Raw genomic sequence first — 20,505 nt, 5'->3', positions numbered from 1 at the left:
CATGTGCGTTGGAAATATATACCTTCTACCTGAATCGGAAGATGTATATGTAGAACTTCCTAAGATTGTGTCACCGCATATAAAGGAATCAGATTTGATTAAACTAGAGCAATAAGGCTGTTCATTCGAGGGTCTCACTTGTGCGAGTAGTTTCTTAGGGCATCCTTCCCTATTTCCATAACAGCCCCTCTCGGTGGGAAGGTGAGATGGTTACATGTCATGATCTCGACAAGAATATAGTACTGCGATATGGGGAATGTAAGAAATCCTTTTAATTCAGGAGGGTCAAGGACGCAAATGGATTTTCCCCAGGGGGCCAATTTTCTTTCAAGAAGGCAGCTCGATCTTCCAGAAACGCTTTATACGGCAGTTTTGGGACAGTCTTCTCTTCATCCTCCCATACTTGATATCCGACTTCGTCCCATACTTGAAGTTGGCGAGTGAAATTAGCGTTGGGTTTGACTTTTTGTTTTGATTTAATAAATTCCAACGCCTCCATTGGTGGGATGCGCAGTTTGCGCATAATATAGGCGATGATGATCGTTGGTGTGCGTGAAATGCCAAAGTCACAGTGAACTAGGATCGCCTCTGGCGTATAATCTGCTGCAGGCTCATCATCTATTACGAGCTCATCATCAACAGGTAACGAGGATACTGACAAAAGAGCAGATGATGCACGTTTATCGATGAAGTCGCGAGTATCGCTCATATGAATAAGGAGGTCTTGTGTTGATGTATCTACAGCCCGAACCATTTTATGATGATGCCGTGGGACTGTCGTTCTTGTTTGAGACCACTCTCCCCATGGGCACTGGGAAAGAGAGATAATTGATTTGACACGATTATTAACCAGCATTTCGGTATTCCATGACGACGAGGCATTTCCTAGAATGAGGCCAGGGACAATCTGTATCATCCATGGTTCGAATGCCTTCTGCAACTTCTTCTCCCTTTCAATTTGCTTATCCTTTTTGTTTTGGATATCCTTGTCTGTAATATTTTCACTCATGTTTTCCGTGACGTTCATCTTGAAGGCCGAAGAAGGGTGGAAATGGGAAATGAGAGAATGAGATTGAGTGGTCAAACGTGGGCTGGGAAGGGGCCGGGGCTATGGTCCCCTTAGTCATCAGAACGAGTCACCTGGGCACCTGACCACCAGGCCTGGAAGCTCTTTGTTAGGGTTATTGGAAGTAGATGCATGCAAGTTTCTTCGATTCAACTTGTTTACTTTCCCAATTCGACGACTTACTGCCGTCTGCCTTGGCCCAGTTCTAAAAATCTCCATAGTTCCAAAACACAAATCGAGTAACACTTCTCATCTTCATTTTCTTTGAGCAAAAGGCCAACGGGAAAACCTCAGCCAGGTTCGTCTAATCTACACGATTGTTTTTTTAGTACGAAGGCGCTCTCCGTACTTGTAGAACAGGACAGGCGCTGGAACGAACGCCAACACTATAAGCCCTAACACGGAGTTTCCCCATCCGTAGTTCAGGCTGCTATACATACTTGGTCCCGCAAGAGGCAGGAATGTACTGGAAATGTACCGAAGCAGGTTGCTGGCCCCCAGAGCTGATGCTGCAGCCTCGGAGCCAAAGACATCAATAAGGTACAGCTGTGCAGGCGTCTAGATGGAAATATTAGCAACACAGACTGTCAAATATGCAACTATCATAGCCGACAGGTAACCTACAATGACAAAGAATGTGCCAAAGCCCATCAAGCTTGTGCCAAGGATAGGAACAATCCAGTGAACCTTATAGTATGCCGTCCAGCCGTATAGGAATAGGCCCCCGGCCACGAAGGGACTGAACCAGATCATGAGCAAGAGACGATACTCTGGGCGTGGTTGATGCACGCCCTCAGCTTTCATGCGTGCTGCCTGGACGTGACCATTCAGCAGGTTGAAAAGAACCATGCTGATCACTAGCACTACGCCTAGCCCAAGATAGGTGAGCCCCGAAATGGAGGTCGAGAATCCATATTGGCCCTCGAAAACGCTGGTAAACGTGGTGAAGAGCAGATACATCACTCCAAATACCAGTGCCACATAGAGGGAGATCACGAAGAGAATGGGTGACCGCACAAGCAGTATTACCGGACGGACCAGCACCTGCCGGAGGACTTGGCGGGATGTCAAGATGCTGTCCAATTTTGATCTCCAATGGGGATTCCCCGTAATAGCCCGCAGGCGAGCGGCCTTTCGCTCAAGCAGCACCTTGGGATGTGTTTCCCGCAGAAGAAGCACGGCGATGGCGCCAAAAACACCGCCCAGGATGGCAAGAAGCCAGAAAGTCCAACGCTACCGGCCGCAAGGAATCCTCCAATGACAGGACCGAGGACCTGAATAAGAAAATTAGTACTTGGTCTTTCTCAAACTAAGTGAGAAGGTGGAACTCACTGGTCCCGCAAGTGGACCCATACTAAACAATGCCATGGCAACGTCCCGTTGCTGCACGCTGGTAATATCTGCGATGGTTCCCCCGCCTAATGCCATTGGAGTACCGCCCGCGCATCCCGAGATAAATCGGAAGACCATAAACTGGCTTGTGGTCTTGCTCAAAGCGTTACCTATGATGAAGGCAACAAATATTATAGTCGCACCATGGTAGACAGGCACACGACCATACATCTCGCTCAGGGGTGACATGAACATTGGACCAATGGCAATGCCGAGCACATACAGGGTTATTGTAAGCGTGCTGACAACAGTAGAGGTAATATGGAGATCGGCAGCGATATCTTTTGCCCCTGGAGCACACATTGTGGGGGCCATGTTCCTTTACAAATCGCGTGTAAGAAAGTTTCTCAGAAAGCAAAGAGGATTCCAACGGTACAGCGGATAAGGGAAAAGCGCAAAGGCATAACAAGTAAGCAAGCGCAGAATGGGTAAAAACAGAGACATACGTAATCAAAGCCAATATTGAGATGATAACAACATGCGCCCATCTTTTGAGCGGTGACCAGTTTCGAGGGTTCTCACGATCCTCGGGTCCATCCCAGTCGACAACCATAGAGTCGTCCTTCTTTTCCAGGCCAGCCTCTAGTAGGCTTGGTGGGATGTCGGTGGAAGTTGTGGTGGAAGACATTCTTACGGTAAGATGTAAAATAATATGAAAGTAGGATGGTAGCTTTCAGTTTCTCCATCGTTGCGCAGCTATTTAAACTCATTTGGAGCCCAAGACACTTCCCTGCAGGGAAAGTGGATCACGGAGATAAGATTTGTGGCTTCATTGGATATCATTAGTCTCAAAGGAAGAATTATAATGGTGCTCCGATACTGGTAGGGTGTTGAAAACAGAGATAGACAGAGAGTTGCAGAGTACTAGCGGATCTCCAGGGCTGTATAGATCGCGTGACCCACTCCGGGACCGGACCGGACGATCGGAGGGTCGGAGATCAGCTGACTTCCCCGGCTTTGTTTTGGGAATTTCTGACTTGCAATTCACAAAATTTTGGCTCGGCTTGAGCTGTTGAATTTGGTATACGAAAGTGGAGTATATTGACCTCGATAAGATCATTCGACGGTCTCATACACGGAATCAGTCGAGAATCACTTTGATGTCCACCCATCCAATATCCTCCTCAACGGGATCAGAGCAATTGCTTCCCGAGGCCGATTCTATATCACAACCTCGATCAAAGTCAAGTCGACAACGAGAGAAGCCACAGCTGTCTTGTAACCCGTGTCGCCGCCGCAAGTAAGCATGCCATCCCACAAACTCGTTTGTGACTAGTACTCACAGGACGGTCTGTTTGTTTCTACTATCCAGATCGCGATGTGATCGTCAACGCCCATGCTCGTGCTGTTCCAGCCGAGGACAGATCTGCACATATGCCGATACCTCGACCACCACAGGCATTTCAAAGCCTCGGCCTGTGACTTCGGCCCCAGGGATCCACGACCGATTGGTACAGCTGGAACGACTGGTCGTCTCGCTGATGGACGATTCAGCAAATAAGAGTCATACTGCCTCGGCCCTAGATTCTGCACGCTCGATGTACCAAGGGATCCCCGCTGTGGATGCTGTCATGGAACCACCCCTCGATGGGCACTCGGAATATGGCAGCATGCGCATCAGTGAGTCCGAGCTCCGGTATGTTGGTGGTGACCATTGGGCGGCTATTCTCGATGGAATCGCGGATTTGAAGGACCACTTTGATCGGGATGAGCAACTTCGACTAGCTAACACACCAGATCAGCTGGCATATGAGCAAGGGCATGACCTGTCCCGAGCCAAGTCCGGGTATGCGCTACTCTTGTATGGGTGCCGCAGGATTGTGTCTCACGACGAGATTTTGGCGGCTTTGCCACCCAAGGCTGCCGTTGATCGCTACATATCTCGCTATTTTAACTATCTAGATCTAGTTTCGTCTTGTTCGTACTCCCTTTTGCGTTTCAGCATCTGGTATTGACTACTCTTGCAGCAGCTGTTCACGGCCCAGGCTTTTTAAGAGAGGTCAGTGTTCTTCACGCTGAACACTGAACAGTTTCACTGACAGGAGTAGTATGAGGAATTTTGGACGAATGTATCCAACGTGCCAATCATGTGGATTGGTCTTCTGTTCAGCATGATCTGTCTTGCTTGTTTAACTACTGATACATTCGATGCCGAAGTGGAACGTCTCTCGCTTCAGATCGACCTTTATCGACAGAAGATCGTCCAGTGCCTAGTGCTAGGCGAGTACACTAGAGCAGGACCGTACGTCTTGCAGACAGTCATTAACTACGTCTATGTGGAGTTTTTTCTTCGTACCGACGCGGATCAAGATACCTGGTATCTGCTGGCCTTAGAAGTAAACCTGGCCATGCGGATGGGCTACCATCGCGATCCCAGTCATTTCCCAGGTATTTCCCCCTTCCAGGGAGAGATGCGTCGCCGACTGTGGGCGACAGTGTTAATGGGTGATACACTTGTGTCAAACCAAATGGGTATGCCACGCATGATCTCCGACTGGAAATGTGACACAATGGAACCGCGAAAATTGAATGACACGGACTTTGACGAACAGTCCACCGATCTTCCTCCGTCACGTCCCTTGACTGGATACACGAATTCCCTAGGGACTTATCGCACGACGACGCATCCTTGCAGCACTGGGAACAGTGGCCGATCTCACAGATGCAGTTAAACCATGTAGTTATGCAGAGGTGATGCGCGTCGACGGCGTACTCCAAGACGCGGCAGCCAGTATTCCTCCCCTCTTGCAGATGAAGTCTATGGCCACTATTGTGACAGATTCTCCGCAGGTCATCATGTCGCGTTTGTTCTTAGGTCATATGATCTACAAGGGGCAGATTGTGCTTCATCGCCGGTTTCTATACACAAGTCCGGACGATGCGGATTATGATTCGATGAGCTACTCGCGGAAAGCCTGCTTGGCCGCTTCGCTGGGTATGCTGAATATCCAACATGTGCTTGATGAGGAAGCATGTCCAGGCGGCCAGCTCTATACCATGAGATTTCGAGTGACTTCCATCATGAACCACCAGTTCCTCACTGCTACTATGGTACTATGTTCAATTCTTCATCGTGGGAAGACAATACAGCGGGAACAAGATATACGGGCGGCCCTTCATCTTTCCAGGTCCATTTGGATGCGAAAGAGTTCCACTTCCAAAGAGGCAAAGAAAGCGGCTGAGACTGTTAGTTTTGTGCTCGCCACGGCCGGCGATGGTCGTAAGCCGGACCTCGCTTTTAACCAAGATATTTCCCACTATGTACAAGACAATGATCAAACGAAGACTTTCCAGGGAAGTTGTGCCAAAGGCACAGGCCAAAATCCAGACGAGGAACTGCTATTCCCAGACAACATGAGTTTATTTGAGCGTAAGTCTCAGATACCAATCCTCCTCTCTTGACTGATCTGACCAAAGCTGTAGCCGACCATTTTGTTATGACTAGCTCCCTCGGGATGTTCGCGTCGCCCGGCCAGCAGAATCAACACTTTGGGGTTAATTGCAACGGAATAGAGAGCCCATTTGAGGAGTGGATGGTGATGAATCTGCCTCAGCCATGATGGTCATAGCTGAGACAACACTTTGGATCTGACAACCGACTTACGAGTTTTTTCATAGTGGAACTATATAAAGACTTGAAGGAAGATTCCACTACCAAATCGGGTTGAATTTATTTTTAGATATCATATTAATTCATTTTTACGTACTTTTTGAACCCTTTTCTGGGATAGTTAGTCGCCACTTATAGAACGAGATAAAAGAAACAACGGCTTTTGATATTTAATACCTGCATAGAAGTGCTTACTCAATTAGATTTACACTATAAAGCCAGATAGGCTTTCAGCTTATAGGAAATACACATGAAATGACTCAATGGCGGAACTACAGCATCACTTCGGAGATTGTTTACTTTGTCTCTCGAAGGCGGAACATGTCCCTCCGCTCTCGTTAACTCTGGCAGAATACCATAAATCCAACCCTCCAATCATCAGCCCCCATTAGGCTCCACGGTGGGGAATAGCCGTAGCCAATCAAATCACAAGGCGAAGTATATAGGATACATAGTAGGAAACAACAAGGACAGGATGTATGTACATGGCCATGACCTTATCTGATCCCCAGCACGTATAAGGGAAAGAACGACACGCCGCCTTCCATTGTCGCGTCAGACGTGCTTTGTTTACTTTTCATCTTCCCACTGTCTCTTGCTCTTCTCTATCTCCATCCCACTCTTTTCGCTCCAGCCGACTTTCAATCCTGGTCTTTCCCCATTGTTTTATTCTCAATCATTACCAACTTCACTCTGCCTACACTCGGGTTGGATTAGCAGCTGCAACTCCTCCACCGCTCTTTTCAGTCTCCGTATCAACTACATTTGGCCGATTCTTGACGCGCAACATGACAGCTGGAGTCTGTTACTGGAGTGGCAACGGCTCTTACTGCTGCCCTTGTCTTGGCCAAGGACAGCATGATGTGAATGACTTATCGATATCTTGCCGGGAGTGTGGACATCCACTTAGAAATCATTTCCAAATTGGGCGTAAGGGATTTCTTCTCTCTGCCAAACCGATTCTAATTCTCTTCAAGCGCACCCAAGTGATGCTAGTGCTAGCCAAGTTTTGCTACCGAGACACCAAACCGTGAGAAAGCTTGCCAATCGCATCAGTGAACAAAGAGTGGTGCTTGCCCGTGGAACGCCCTCGTCGGGAAAGACCTTTCTCGCCCGGTCTCTTCATATTTACCTTCGTGGACAGGGAGTCAAGTCGATTTGGATCAAACAGTTTCCCCCTAGTTTAGAGGGTGGTCCTACCGCGTTGCATTACCTGGTCGAGGCCTGTCTCATCCAAGGCTATGTTGCATTCGGCCACAACGTTCTGCTCGACACGTTTGTGTTTATCATTGACGATGCGCATATGACTTACAATAACTCTGAGCTGTGGGTACTTCTGAATTCGGTGAACCAGAACCGTCTCGCGAACATACCAGGGGCCAGTTTCTGTTTGTTCAGTGCATTTGGCACCCCCGATAGGGGTGTTATGCCACAGAACATGGGGAGTGACTTGATGGTATTCAATGAGCGTCAGCGTCTTTTCTTGTCCACTAGGTTTTCCGAGGACCTCACACTTTTCTACAACCGAGAAGAATTCGATCTCTACCTGGAAATGCATTTCCAGGCTCGAGGTTCTGATTACGAAATTTGTGAGATCTTGAAAGATACCATCTTTGGATTAACCGACGGCCAGCCTGAATTGATGGATGCATTCATGCATATCTGTGACATGGTATGTGATGGTCAGTAATGTCTAATATTTTCTGTCATGCTAACATCTTGCCAGTGGTATGAGGTTCTCTACAAGGATGACGCGGATGACGAAATGGAAACCATAAGCTATGATGACTATGAAATCATGCAATTCTTTCAAATTCGCGGCATCATGGAAGCAACGATCGCGGCAATTGTCAACTTCGCGGGTCTTCCGCTTTCTCCCGAAACCTTTTTCCCTCCCGAAGCAGAGTTTGAAGTTCTTCGCCAGGTTCGGCAAAGCGGTGATTACAGCATTTCGTTCAACCCACAAAGTGAAGCTATGCTGTCGTGTATCACGAAAGGTTGGCTGCACATAGAACAGAGCCGACAAGGAGGATTCAGATGTTACTTCCCAACTTACTTTCACAACAAGTACGAGACATGTTATTTTCCCAAGCCTGGTATGCGTACTAATAATATAACAGGGTCGTGGAGTACCTCATGGGAGTCCAGGATCTTAGGTATCCCACCCCGCCTACTTTGGACAGAGCGGAACTTGAGTTGATGTTGAGCATGCGCACCATGACGATTTCCTAAAGAAAGTTGGCTCATGCAAACGCTGAGAACAGCGTTCGCCAGACGTGGAACTCACGCTAGATATTCGGTGGTATCATCTTTCTGAGGGGGTTGCTAAATTTGTGTCCGTAAGTGATGAGCGTAAGTTCGAGGAATCGTCTTATGCTGCATCATCGATTTGTGTCCTTTTTGACCATGCTATCACGTGTAAAGTGTAAGTTTAGTTTGTGGAAACATTGCAGCAATTCAAGTTGATTTTAATTTGGGGGTCCCTGTAACTATCCCCTATGTTGTAACCTGTAAGATGTAGAAATTGAGTTATGGCGACTATTGTAGGGCGGTGGAAAAGCGGTATGTAGAAATAGCCAATAATAGCCAATCATTTCATAGTCGCGATTGGTGCTCTTAACAACATCATCGATTGATTTTTCCCCGGATCAAGATATCCTACAAAATGTCAGATCGAAATCAAAATGAGACCGATAATGATTCAGAAGGTCTACCTCCTTCTGTTAGACGGTATAATTATGAAGGAAAGGATCACTTTTCTCGAATACTCGCACTTGAACGTCAACGTCTGCTTGATTCAATGCGCAAATCTCGTGAAATGTCCAACATCGATACAGCATCCGAGCCAGATACTGAGACTACCGAATACATCATATTTTCTATTGATCCTACTACGTTTCAACAGGATTTCGTTGGCCCGGATACCATCCCTATTCGTTCGATCCGAACATCTTTTAACCCGAAAACCGAATTACTTATTGTCAAAATGGTCACTCGTGAACATACTCAAATCGTCTTCGCCATCCACGAAGCCATTAGCACGGCTCTTCGACACATGGGGCTTCACCAAGCTGTTCACCATTACCAAGGTGTCGACATCGATGTCAATGGGCAGAGCAAACAGGCAGATATGGGCTGGGGGCCGAGAAGACCCCATCGTGGCTGTGCTAAGCGGCCTACGGTGGTTTAAGAAGTCGCTATATCAGAGACCGAAAGAAAACTTCGCCGTGATGCCAATCTCTGGCTTGACCCTGTTAGAGGAAATGCTAATGTTGCGATGGCAATCACAGTCAACCGCCAACGACCTATGATTAATATTAAATGTGGGTATGGGATTATGTCAATGGCAAGTCCCACAGATCCCACCATATTCAGGTTTCAGAAAGCGAGACCGATGGGGTCAAACAGTCCGGGGGTCCACTCGTCATTCCCTCTTTTTCCTAGGAAATCCTCAAACCCCAAGAGAAACCAACGTGGTAATCGATGAAGAATCGTTACAGAAGATTGCCGAGTGGGGATGGGATATGCAATTTCAGTAAGGACTTATGACTGATTTTGAATGTTAATTCAGTGTCTCAGCCGCACACAGATTGCGTTAAAAGAAGATTGGTGATCGACGACAGAGAGATTCCTTTCGAAGAGACAACCACATCTTGCCAAAGTTGATTATTATCGACTTTGTAAGATTCTTTACTGGCTTTTGACCTCGGCGGGAAATTGTGACAGGCGTTCCAGGTTCCGGGAGAGCAGGTTTTGCTCTAGCATCTAGCTGCCTGACAAAAATCTACAGTCATCAAACCGTCCTAGTCCGTTGCTCTTAATGGAACCTTCGTCCTCCTAAGCACTTGGCCCTATGAATGATGCGACTTCGATGATGGTGAGCATTCGTTGTGATGTGCAATCCTCACGAGGATGAAGAAAAAATAAATGTACTTGGGTTTTATCCATGTTTCTGAGTGTAAATTCCCTGTTTCTCCATTTATGTATTTCTTAAGCCTTGGGACGTTCTGGGATATCCTTTTCCTTATTAGCCCCAGGGAAGCGGGAACCTCTATCCTTGACCTTCTTCTCCTTCTTCTGTACAACTGGAGGCGGGTATGCCTTGAGGGTGATTTCCTGCCATTCGGGCGAATCTGCGTAGGCTTTATGAATAGGTGCCATGAGACGGGTCAGAGCCTCTGCTGCTGCAGGCTTTAGATCTTGGGGAGTCAACTAGGTGATGTTAGTAGGTTTCCGGGAGCAAGCAAAAATATTAACATACAACGTCGTTTGTGTAATCCTCTTTGAGTTGTTGGATGTTAGTGTAGATGAGAGGTTCGTTATCCCGGCGTGCCACGCGGAATTCCTTCTTGCCAGCGAGGGCGGCTGCGGGGAGCAAGACGAACTCCACCATGGCAATTATGCCATTGTTCTCGACGACTCGAGGGACCGCTTCCGATTTACGGATCTTCTTGGCGACTATCTCAGGTGGGTCGAGGAGATCAATCTTGCTATCTAGATAGGGTTAGTTTGGAACGCTTTAGACGAGAGTTTTAGCTTTACATACCTTCGATACTAGAGCTCATTTTGCCCCCGCTGAGGCCTGCAACCATTGGAGTGATAAGATGGGCACGCTAGGAGTTGAAAATCATTAGCGATATTCATTAAGCCTTGCCCCATGGATATATCCTTTACCTTTCGGTATCCGAGTTTGGGTAGCCATTCTGTTGCTGCGGTGAAGAGCTTCCTCTGATCCAGGCCTTTTTTTTCGTTAGAAATAGTGTAGATATGCAAGTAGAGTTAGACATACCGCCTAATTCGGCATCGACCTTAAGATACTCCTCATCGAGGACCTGAAGGATCGGGTAGAGCAGGCCGCTCATTGGGGCGTTGGTAGATTGCTTCACAATCTCCGCACCAGCCTTCCTACAATCATGCTCAGAGGTCATGGCGGCAAGCCGGTAGACATCCATAACATAGTCGGAACTCCGCTGGTAGGAACTCCCGAGCACGAACTCGAGCTTCTCCGTCGACACGCCCACAGCCTCTAGGACTGCCGTGATGATCTTTTCGTAGTATTTGACACGGTTTTCCACCAGTTCGAGAGGCGCTTTCATTGAATCTAGAAACGCGTGCACGTCCGCAAGGAGAATCACCACCTCACACCCTGACGCTAGTAGCTGGGCGATCTTGATTGCGGCGACGAAATAACCGGAATGAGGCCGACCAGTTGTAGCAGTGCCTAAAACAGGACAAGAGATGTCAGTTCGCCATATTGAATAGTAGAAGGTAGGGAGTCATTACCCCAGTACACACGGGGATTGCGCCCCTCGGCAAGGATGCTCTCGATCAGTTCCGGGTTAAGAATCTCGCCGAGATTGTCCCGAATGAGATCAAATCTTTCCTCCGCAGATAAAGCCATTGTTAGACAGATTGAAGAATGGGCAATACTACTAATGTAAGGGGAACAGATAAAGAAAAAGTCGGTCCAAAATCACCCCGCAATAAAATCTGCAGAATAAGGCGGTCAGACGGGGTGAGTCACAGTCACGTGACTACGTAACATCTGTACCTGACCCAATCAATCAATATAGGGGATTGGTGAGGCTCTTCAACACGAATATAGTCAAGTTCTATTATCTAGCTGGCTTATCTTCTGTCACACGTTCCATTCCCTCTTGACATTTCATCTGCATACGTGCCTCAATAAATACAGAGAAGAGATTTAATTGGTATCTGCTTGAAAGTGGTGAATATGGCTAATGTACGGAGTACAGTCTATGGAATTGGGACTTCTTCAACGATCACGATCAAGCCTTCAATATCTGGGTGGCCAAATCTTTACATCAACCACTTCATTCGGCGCCCCACGGTAGAATCTAGGGTAAGGGTAGCCTCGAGTCGCGCCCAAACCACAGCCAATGTCGCCACAACCAGCAATACACCGACCATAATGCTAGTATTCTCGTAGCTTCGCGGACCGACACTCTTCTCGTGGTTTCCGCGGATCAGTGCACCCGCAACTGGGGTTCCAACTAATGTCGCTAATCCTCGCACCATATACAGCAAACCATTGACACTGACAAAGTTCTGTACACCGAACAACTCTACTAGGCTCGTCGGGAAAAGAGCGACGTATGCTGAAGCAAAAACGCCATAGAAGATCGTGAATGCAATGAACAGTGTGCTCCCGGTAGATTGTGTGGCGGATAGACACGAGGGAAGCCATAATGCGAGGACAGACACTGCTGAGATGAGGGTTGTTAATACCAGTGTGTTGAGTCTTCCCATACGATCAGCTGCATGACCGATGACGACCTTGCCTAGCGCATTTGCAGCATTAGAGATGGCAATGAAGTTTGCAGACGTTGCCTGTGAGTAGCCTAGTGTACGAGCAAAAGAAGCGAAAAAGAACACCGGCGTGTAGTATGCAGCGGACTGCAATGCTGCACCCATAGCATGGGCAACAAATTTGCGGCTTTGGACGACGCGCCAGTCCACCAACGGAAGGCGGAAAAATGTAGAAGACCGGGAAGAAGCGGCGTTCTCGGCTTGAATACGGGTGATCTGACTAGCAGGCCAGCGTATAAAGGTCCCTGATCCGCAAATGAGTGCGAAGGAGATCCCCGCCGTGACGCGAAGTGTATTGCGGAATCCGAGAGACTCAATGAGGTATCGAAAGGCGAGGGGCCAGGCAACACCGCCGATCCCGGTTCCCGCGAGGATTATGCCCATGGCTAGTCCACGGTGCAATGTGAACCAGGTCGGTGCCACGGTTACAGATGGCATGTAAGTTAGACACGTGGCCATACCAAGCAGAATGCCTTGGGTGAGGATGAATTGCCACAGGTGTTGACTGAAGCTTGCAAACAACAGAGCGCTTGAATGAATTATTCCGCTAGCCCAGATGACATATCGAGGGGGGTATTGCTTTGTCCAAGCTGTTGCGAATGGCGCACCTATTGTCATCAGTGCGATTGAGAGAGTACCGATAAGGTCAATCTGCGCCGGTGTTGCGCCGGTGAACGGGGTGTTTGGCTCCTTTGACATGGAGTCGTAAAGCTCTTGAAAGACACCGAATGCGAAGTTAATTCCGCATCCTGTAAAGACGAGTGTTGTCGAGGCGATTATGATGATGGTGGAGTGTCTGTAGCTGTGTTAGTCCACCTCTTGTGGAGGTGACTGGTACGTACAGACGAGTTGGTGAGTTTGCCGGGTTTTCTCCGTCAACCAGCATGGGTGTTAAAGAACGTTCCATCCTCAGCAGTAGTATAGGTCGTATTTTTGATGGCAACGGGTTGGACGCGTGTTGAAATTGTAAAAGTGAAGACGTATATGAAAGGTGACATGTAAGGATGCGCAAGTGAAGTTAAAGAAAAAAAAGATTCATGTCTTAAGTTGATTGTTCTTGGCGTTTAAGCTTATATTAACTGTGAACCCGGTTTAACCCTAACCTTCTGAGTCATCGCGGGGTATGGCCGAGGCTGTCGGATTTAATGCCATGAAGATAAACATAACTGTGGCGACAAAAAAATGCAGCAGAAGGGTAAAAAGACAGCAATGTCCGAGTGAATTTCCATTGAACTGGAAAGCCTGAAAATTCGGCTCGGGCTATGATTTAGTTCCTGTTTAGGGGTAAAGAATGGTACGTAATCGCCGTTAGATTCTTAACAATATTTATATAGATCAACATCTTAAGCCTTTTCACCCTTTAGGAAATTACCGCGTTATCCTTTATGATGATAGCAATGCGTCGTAATGAGGGCAAAGCTTCCGTCAAGAACAGAGCAACGGACCAGGACGGTTTGTTGACTGTAGATTTGCTGTCGGACAGATTAGAGGCAACATACACTCCGTGTGTCTAATAAACCGAGTGTGTTGGTTCTTGCATATGGTCCGTTATCGTCTCACAACCGCACTGAATTCGGTCGACATCTTGGATAGCTGGGCGAGCCATGGCTCGAAAATAGCAAAAAAGATACACAAACAAATACGGGATTATATAAAGCTGCGATGCAAAACTATAACAATGTCGTTCGAATTGCCCCAAATGACAGCCATAGAGGATGCATTTACCCTATTTTACTATACCATAGCGGCATCAGACTTGGTAGTTCGAGCAACATAATTGAAAATGACAGATGGGCGTATCAATCCAACTACGGGTTCGTAGTCAATTGTTCAATCTTTGGCTCCATGTTCGCAATCCAATATGTTTTTGGTAGAAGACGGTTTCGGAATTTGGAAATGCCGGCACACTGTGCTGGACGACAAGAGGCGGTAGTGACTTGGTGTTTCTTCGTATCATGAAGAGAGGAGAAGAGAAAAAGGAGAGGGGGGGGGTGTTGAAATAAGGAAAGAGAGGTCAGATGACATTAAAGAAATGAGGAAAGAGCAGAGGTCTATACGGCAGGCCCTCGGGATACAAAGAGAAAAATCATCAGTCCTTAAACTTCGGGCATTTGCCCCATTTATCATAGGGTTGAGGTATTAGATGAAGAGGAAGTAAGTGCACTACTATATAAACATCCATGACCTTCAGTCTCTTTCTTCTTCCTTCAACCACCTTCCTTCAACCATCTGTCTCTCACCTCTGACTTCTTCATACAATCTCATACCGTTCTCTCCTTTTTCACTGAACTTCACCGTGATGTCGATCTCTGAGAGAGAATGCCAATGCTGCGATGGCAATCAAAGTCAACCGCCAATGACCCATGATTAGTATTGAAATGTGGGTATGGGATCATGTAAATGGCATATCCCACAGATCCCACCATATTCAGGTTTCAGAAAGTGAGACCGATGAAGTCAAACTGTCCGGGGGTCCACTCGCCATTCCCTTCCATCTCCTTTTCCTACGAAATCCTCAAGCCCCAAGAGAAACCAACGTGGTAATCGATGAAGAATCGTTACAGAAGATCGCGGAATGGGGATGGGATATCCAATTTCAGTAAGGACTCACGACTGGTTTTGAACGTTAATTTGATGATTTATAACGATCTGCATGCTATTCTATCATATGCTCAAGATCGTTTATTTGCTTTGTTTCCTTTGTTCTACATTTACTACTAGTGCTATTTTAGATAAGAATAGTATTTACTTTATACTATATAGAGGAATTATTATTATTTCAAGGATGCTCCACCTTCACGAGCTATGTACTAACTTCTTTTATTTTGATCTATTTCATTCGCAATAATACGACCAGCCATTGATCTTCGACTATATAACTTCTGGGTCTTTTATACTGGTTTTTGTACCACTTGTTATGTGGTTTTCAAATAATATGATAGGCAAGTTATATGCAGCCCGAAATGTATACAACATACAGGTACATTCCATGGAACCTTCCAACCCTGGTTCCAGGGTTCCAATCCATGGATGCGAGGGGGCATGACTAAGATTATGCCCGGCAATAATGTCCAATAGGAGAGTTATGCACCGGCTAATCGCCCGGAGGTTATCATTCGGCGAGGGCTCCCGATTTACCCCGCATATTATCTGATAAGAGATAAACACTATGTTCCGAGGTCCACATGTCTCCTGTCTAATGTTCTCTTGACTTTCACCAGACTCTTCTGGTATTTACCTGTTCTTTCCATGACCCCCGATCGAGAACTAAATCAGGGTACTAAGCGTAAGCGCGGGGAGCGGAGACGCGCCTTCTTAGCGTAAGTACATTGCTGCCCGGCATCATTTCGCTTCTCACATTGACAATCCTCAAAAAGTTGCGAGACATGTAGAAAACAAAAGGAGAAATGTGAGGGCGGTCCACCCTGCTGGAGATGTCAGCGACTAGGGCGACCGTGCCATTTCCAAGGCCAGCCGACCCAGATAGCGACATCCCCCTGCTCCTCAACCGTCCCCGTCGCGTCCATTCCGAAAGACCAGAGTCGGCGAATACAAAGCCTGGAGGATATCGCCCGTCATTTTCTTGGGGATGTGCCTTTAGATGAGGAGAATATCGTCCGTATCGCGGACAAATTACGAAACTCGACGAACACCGTCCTGCCGGAAACTGCCCTGGATATCAACGAGTCATTTGACGTTCAGTTCGTGTCAGATAATATGGCACATTACTCGGGAGAGTTTTCTCACTGGAATTTTTCCCAGACATTACGCCGCAAAATGAGCTGCCAAATAGATCAGTTTGATTTGAGGGTTTGTATCTCTCCCCGCAAGGACTGAAGCTTGTCTAATGACGTACAAAAGGTTAAAGAATACTGGCGGCCAACCCAGCTTCAATCCCCACCAGAAGTGATAGTGGAGACATTGACACATTTACCACCAAGAGCTATTGCCGACTTCCTCATCACCATGTTTTTCAAATATGTTGAGGTCAACTCCTTTTACATGGAACGGAAATGGATTGAAGAGAAAGTAGCGCTCTGTTACAGTCCGAAAACTACATATACGGCCATTGATTTCCCTTGGGTATGCTCTGTTTTTGTTGTTATGGCCATTGGGACTCAGGTAGCCCACATGGAGGATGAAAAACCAAATCCCGCTTCGGAGATCACGGAAGAACTGAACTTGTGCTCTGAAGACTCTGTCGGGCTAGTCTTTTATCATGCGGCATGCAAGCTCATTCCTGATGTTCTTTTGGTTGCTTCTCACGAAAGTGTGCAGGTTTTCTTGCTTCTCGCCACATATTCATTACCTGTTTCGACGGGTGGCCTTGCATATACCTATTACGGTCTTGCAATGAAGATGGCGATTCAAAATGGGATGCATCGCAAATATCAAGGTGGTAACTGCGACTCCAGAACTATTGAAGTCAGAAATCGGTTATTTTGGACAGCATACACTATTGAAAAGTACGATATTCAAGAGGCTATTTCACACTAAAGCTAATCAATGCTTCATAGATATATCAGTATCCTCCATGGACGCCCTCTGTCGATTGCACGATCGGAAATAAACGCGGATATGCCAACAGACTGTCCCACCTTTGAGTCACCACGATTTGCCAATCTAACCGCGTTCCATACATTGATTTCATACTTGGGAGAGGTCTCCGAGACACTGTAAGTGGCTCAAAATGTGAAACCAGTTTATCGACGACATGCTAATACCTCAATAGTGCACAATTTAAAAGATGTCCGAAAAGGCTTCTCTCTGAATATTTAGAGCGACTCGTACGGCTAAGGACCAGTATCAAGCAATGGTGGGACTCACTTCCAGCCACTGAAGAATGTCGGGATCTATGCTCGCAAGGCCCGAATTTCCGACAAAACTCGCATCTCCGACTGTGTTATCTGCTTATATATGTGTACATGGGCCGTGCATTCATATTCGTTGATGACAGGAAACAAGCAGATGAAGCTATAATTGGTCCAGATCAAGATTCAGGACGGGCGCATCGGTTAGTTTTGGTGGACGACTGCGTGTCGAGTGCTTTGGACATTCTTAACACTCTGCAATCCTTATCCGACCATGTTGGTCTTTGCCGCGCTTCTTACAATGAATTCGGTGCTTGTCGTGCGGCTATTCTGGTCATCCTTGCAGAATGTCTCAACGCAGGAAAGTCCCAGAGGCTTCAAGATGGCCTACACCGTGGAATGAGCCTCATACGTCAGATGGTCGGAGGAAGCTCTTCGAAATCCGACATCTCATATCTCGAATCTATCGAAGCAGCTATCAGCCGGCTAGAAGCCATCCCTGAAGAAGGATCCATTTCCCATCCACAAAGCGATGAAAGCTCTATCTCTGCCTATTCGAAGTTCAAAGACTGGACGCAGTCACTGAAGAAGGACAAATCTGCAGGTGGAAATTTGGAGCTGTCTTCTTTTAGCCCGCTGTCGCATCTCACACCTAGCACAGAACTTTTCGCGGACCCGGAGCTGAATGATATGACAGCTTTCTTTGAGCCTCATTGGTCTAATGGGGATTTCCAGTTTGATGCGTATAATCTTTCATCTCTGTCAAATTGATTTCATATGGAGGCAATAAAACTAAGATTCTATGTTACTTCCTCCCTTATCCAAACACCGCATACTGAGCACGTTTTCTCCAAGTCTTCTGCATGTCATTCTCTGGGTTCCGCTCCGCATCTTCGGTCGCAATAGCATTGATAAGGTCTTGTTCATCGAAGGCTCTGGCAGGGCCGAAATCCATGTCAACCGGCTTGACTATCTTCGTTTTGAAATACCACTGTCAAAGTCAGACATTTTCCATCGTCAACCACAATTTTGAAGCACTCACCTTGTATACGAAGTAATCAAAGACGAACAACGGAGCCGCGAGATAAGAAGAGAAGAAGCTCTTCACCGAACCCTTTTCTCCGAATGGCCAGCAAGCCAGGTAGAATTCACAACCGAAGACAAACGCCACAATAAGGAGACTAAAGTATTGCGCCCATGGAGTGAGAAGACCTTGGAATGGAAGTGCGCTGAGATCCTTGTTTTGAGCTCGAAGTCCTTGCCGGAAGCGAAGATGAGCAATATAAATCGAGCCCCATTGGAAAAGCGTCGCTATAGCCACCTAAATTCAAGTTGTCAGCAACTTCACATATTATCCCTTTTGCCGATGTACTTACCAAGGCCGAAAACCAACTATACACCAAAGTGCCCACACTGTTGCAGTTGAGATAGCCTAGCCCACCACCAAGGCCCAAACTGATCAACAGGGACACATAGGGCCGACCCTGCGAGTCCTTTCTTCCGAAGAATGGATGAATGATCTGCAGGTCAGCTAGTGCTGTCAAACTTCGACTTGCGATGTAAACACTAGTAATGCCACAGCTAATGACACTAAGGAAGATGAACCCGTTGATGGCGTGTGCGAGACCGTAAACATCCGCCCGCTTGACTGCAATGACAAAGGGGCTTCCCATAGTCCCGCTGGCGTTAACAAGATCCACGTCATTGGAGGGAACACACATTCCGACGAGCCAGATGTTAACCACGAAGAAGGTAAACATTCTCCAGAAAACGGGTCGAACTGTCTTTTTGATAGTGCGACGGGGATCGGCTACCTCGCCGGCTATAACAGCGATGTGCTCGCCTAACTTGAGTCAGTACATTTTCCTCGATTCGCGCTCGGATCTCATACCGCCGCCGAAACTGAAGGCCGCCTGCACGAAAGCCTTGGAAATGCCCTTTATTCCATTATTGAAAGCACCGGGGTTCTTCCAGTATCGGAACTCGATTGATCCGTTTGTTGCTGCTATTCCGCCCGATGTCATGATGAACATGAAGAATATCATCAAGATAACTGCAATACACTTCACAAAGGACATGTAATACTCGATATAGCCGTAGACTCGGACGTGGAACATGTTTGCGATGGCAAAGACTACCAGAAATATAGTGATAAATCCCGCGAGTGGCACAACGTCTGTCTGTGGCCAGTATTTCAGGACGGATATCGCTGCTGTTATCTCTGCTGGGATGATCATCACCCACTTCATCCGCGTCAGTACATACGACCTTGATGTTCTAGTAGGCTGACATACCGCAAACCAGAAGTTGACACCAATCGCAAAGCCGAATGCGGGGTCCACATATTCAGCGCATTGTCGGATAAAGCCACCATGAATAGGCTTGTATGTAGTCATCTCGCCGATTGAAGAGTATTGGGCGTACACGATCATCCTACAGATGGTGTTAGTTACAAGAGCACAAGACCAGATTTTTCTGGAGTACCCTACGCTGTGATCGTATAGGTGATTGCTATACCGGCAGGGCCGGCTATTCAATGTCAATATATGTCTTGAGGGAAATATCGGGGTTTCAACTCTCACCATAGTGCAATGCTTGTCCAGTTCCCACCCATAGACCAGTGCCGATACCAGCTCCAAAGGTCATCATCATGATCTGGCGCCTGGTCAAGGAACGGTGGTACCCAGCATCATCCGATGCAGATAGAACGAGAGTATTGCCATGACGCTCAGTTCCTGAGCTGGCTGAGCGTTCGATGTCATTTGTCTCGTTTGTCTTGAGCTCAATTGCGTCCTTCGAGGTTTGCAGTGAAGATTGGTTCATGCTGGTGCCTGCGTGAGTCGTAGATGTGTTTTCAGCCACAGGAAACCTACCATCTGTCAATTTATCTGAGATTCCTAGAGTTAATTCCCGAGGTCAATTGTATCCTTATCGCTATCTCTGGTATCTATTTAAAGTGTTTACATTCCCGGCGGGAGCAATTTCGCACTTCCCACCGGCACTGCACTGCTAGTGTCTCTAGGGCTATGGGGTACATGTACATACACGAATAATAACCGTATATTTACCTGTAATTACCAGTATGAGGAGGATAATTTGAATTACGTACAGTTCAAGCCTCGAATCAAAGCATGCTATAGATATAGGATAGGCCTAACTATCCAAGATCATCAGATATTGTGTTCTGGATTCCTGGATAAGGTCTCCCCATCGGCATTGCCTCGTCGATCTGTCAGTTGCATTGAATTATATTCCCACTTTGTTCAATTCGAATCTGATACGATGGAACACAATCG

The 20,505-nt window shown here is 47.0% G+C and overlaps 9 protein-coding genes across 9 annotated transcripts; 4 read left to right on the top strand and 5 right to left on the bottom strand.

The window, feature by feature from the left end:
* Positions 1–271: 271 nt before the first annotated feature.
* Positions 272–1,027, bottom strand: N7518_009738 (dual specificity protein phosphatase family protein; the record flags this gene model as incomplete). The annotated part of the gene is made up of 1 exon (XM_057190664.1): positions 272–1,027. One exon carries the CDS (start codon positions 1,025–1,027, stop codon positions 272–274), a length of 756 nt encoding a protein of 251 aa, XP_057038320.1.
* A 348-nt stretch (positions 1,028–1,375) lies between these two features.
* On the bottom strand, positions 1,376–3,086 carry N7518_009737 (MFS transporter; the record flags this gene model as incomplete). Its single annotated transcript, XM_057190663.1, has 5 exons — positions 1,376–1,624; positions 1,691–2,141; positions 2,216–2,340; positions 2,399–2,777; positions 2,905–3,086. 5 exons carry the CDS (start codon positions 3,084–3,086, stop codon positions 1,376–1,378), a joined length of 1,386 nt encoding a protein of 461 aa, XP_057038319.1.
* A 910-nt stretch (positions 3,087–3,996) lies between these two features.
* On the top strand, positions 3,997–6,018 carry N7518_009736 (putative transcription factor; the record flags this gene model as incomplete). Its single annotated transcript, XM_057190662.1, has 5 exons — positions 3,997–4,375; positions 4,426–4,457; positions 4,507–5,032; positions 5,094–5,828; positions 5,882–6,018. 5 exons carry the CDS (start codon positions 3,997–3,999, stop codon positions 6,016–6,018), a joined length of 1,809 nt encoding a protein of 602 aa, XP_057038318.1.
* An 838-nt stretch (positions 6,019–6,856) lies between these two features.
* Positions 6,857–8,300, top strand: N7518_009735 (uncharacterized protein; the record flags this gene model as incomplete). Its single annotated transcript, XM_057190661.1, has 4 exons — positions 6,857–6,998; positions 7,046–7,740; positions 7,795–8,135; positions 8,189–8,300. 4 exons carry the CDS (start codon positions 6,857–6,859, stop codon positions 8,298–8,300), a joined length of 1,290 nt encoding a protein of 429 aa, XP_057038317.1.
* A 433-nt stretch (positions 8,301–8,733) lies between these two features.
* Positions 8,734–9,258, top strand: N7518_009734 (uncharacterized protein; the record flags this gene model as incomplete). The annotated part of the gene is made up of 1 exon (XM_057190660.1): positions 8,734–9,258. One exon carries the CDS (start codon positions 8,734–8,736, stop codon positions 9,256–9,258), a length of 525 nt encoding a protein of 174 aa, XP_057038316.1.
* An 800-nt stretch (positions 9,259–10,058) lies between these two features.
* Positions 10,059–11,486, bottom strand: N7518_009733 (tyrosine--tRNA ligase TYS1; the record flags this gene model as incomplete). The annotated part of the gene is made up of 6 exons (XM_057190659.1): positions 11,352–11,486; positions 10,858–11,289; positions 10,743–10,807; positions 10,615–10,681; positions 10,330–10,562; positions 10,059–10,280 (listed from the first exon to the last, which is right to left on the bottom strand). Exons 1-6 carry the CDS (start codon positions 11,467–11,469, stop codon positions 10,059–10,061), a joined length of 1,137 nt encoding a protein of 378 aa, XP_057038315.1. The 5' UTR covers positions 11,470–11,486.
* A 402-nt stretch (positions 11,487–11,888) lies between these two features.
* N7518_009732 (putative MFS monocarboxylate transporter) lies at positions 11,889–13,305 on the bottom strand (the record flags this gene model as incomplete). Its single annotated transcript, XM_057190658.1, has 2 exons — positions 11,889–13,194; positions 13,241–13,305. The coding sequence occupies 2 exons, from the start codon at positions 13,303–13,305 to the stop codon at positions 11,889–11,891; spliced, it is 1,371 nt and encodes a 456-aa protein (XP_057038314.1).
* Positions 13,306–15,647: 2,342 nt separating this feature from the next.
* Positions 15,648–17,980, top strand: N7518_009731 (transcriptional regulator family TF; the record flags this gene model as incomplete). Its single annotated transcript, XM_057190657.1, has 5 exons — positions 15,648–15,718; positions 15,776–16,208; positions 16,260–16,864; positions 16,916–17,074; positions 17,131–17,980. 5 exons carry the CDS (start codon positions 15,648–15,650, stop codon positions 17,978–17,980), a joined length of 2,118 nt encoding a protein of 705 aa, XP_057038313.1.
* A 46-nt stretch (positions 17,981–18,026) lies between these two features.
* N7518_009730 (uncharacterized protein) lies at positions 18,027–20,032 on the bottom strand (the record flags this gene model as incomplete). The annotated part of the gene is made up of 7 exons (XM_057190656.1): positions 18,027–18,200; positions 18,252–18,530; positions 18,586–19,052; positions 19,101–19,452; positions 19,504–19,642; positions 19,699–19,738; positions 19,792–20,032. The coding sequence occupies 7 exons, from the start codon at positions 20,030–20,032 to the stop codon at positions 18,027–18,029; spliced, it is 1,692 nt and encodes a 563-aa protein (XP_057038312.1).
* Positions 20,033–20,505: the final 473 nt, after the last annotated feature.

Source organism: Penicillium psychrosexuale (genome assembly GCF_028828465.1).
Source record: "Penicillium psychrosexuale strain IBT 29551 chromosome Unknown utg000005l, whole genome shotgun sequence".
In the NCBI taxonomy this organism is placed as follows: Eukaryota; Fungi; Ascomycota; class Eurotiomycetes; order Eurotiales; family Aspergillaceae; genus Penicillium; species Penicillium psychrosexuale.
The sequence above is the reverse complement of the archived record's forward strand: the minus strand, read 5'-3'. Positions and strand labels throughout refer to the sequence as shown.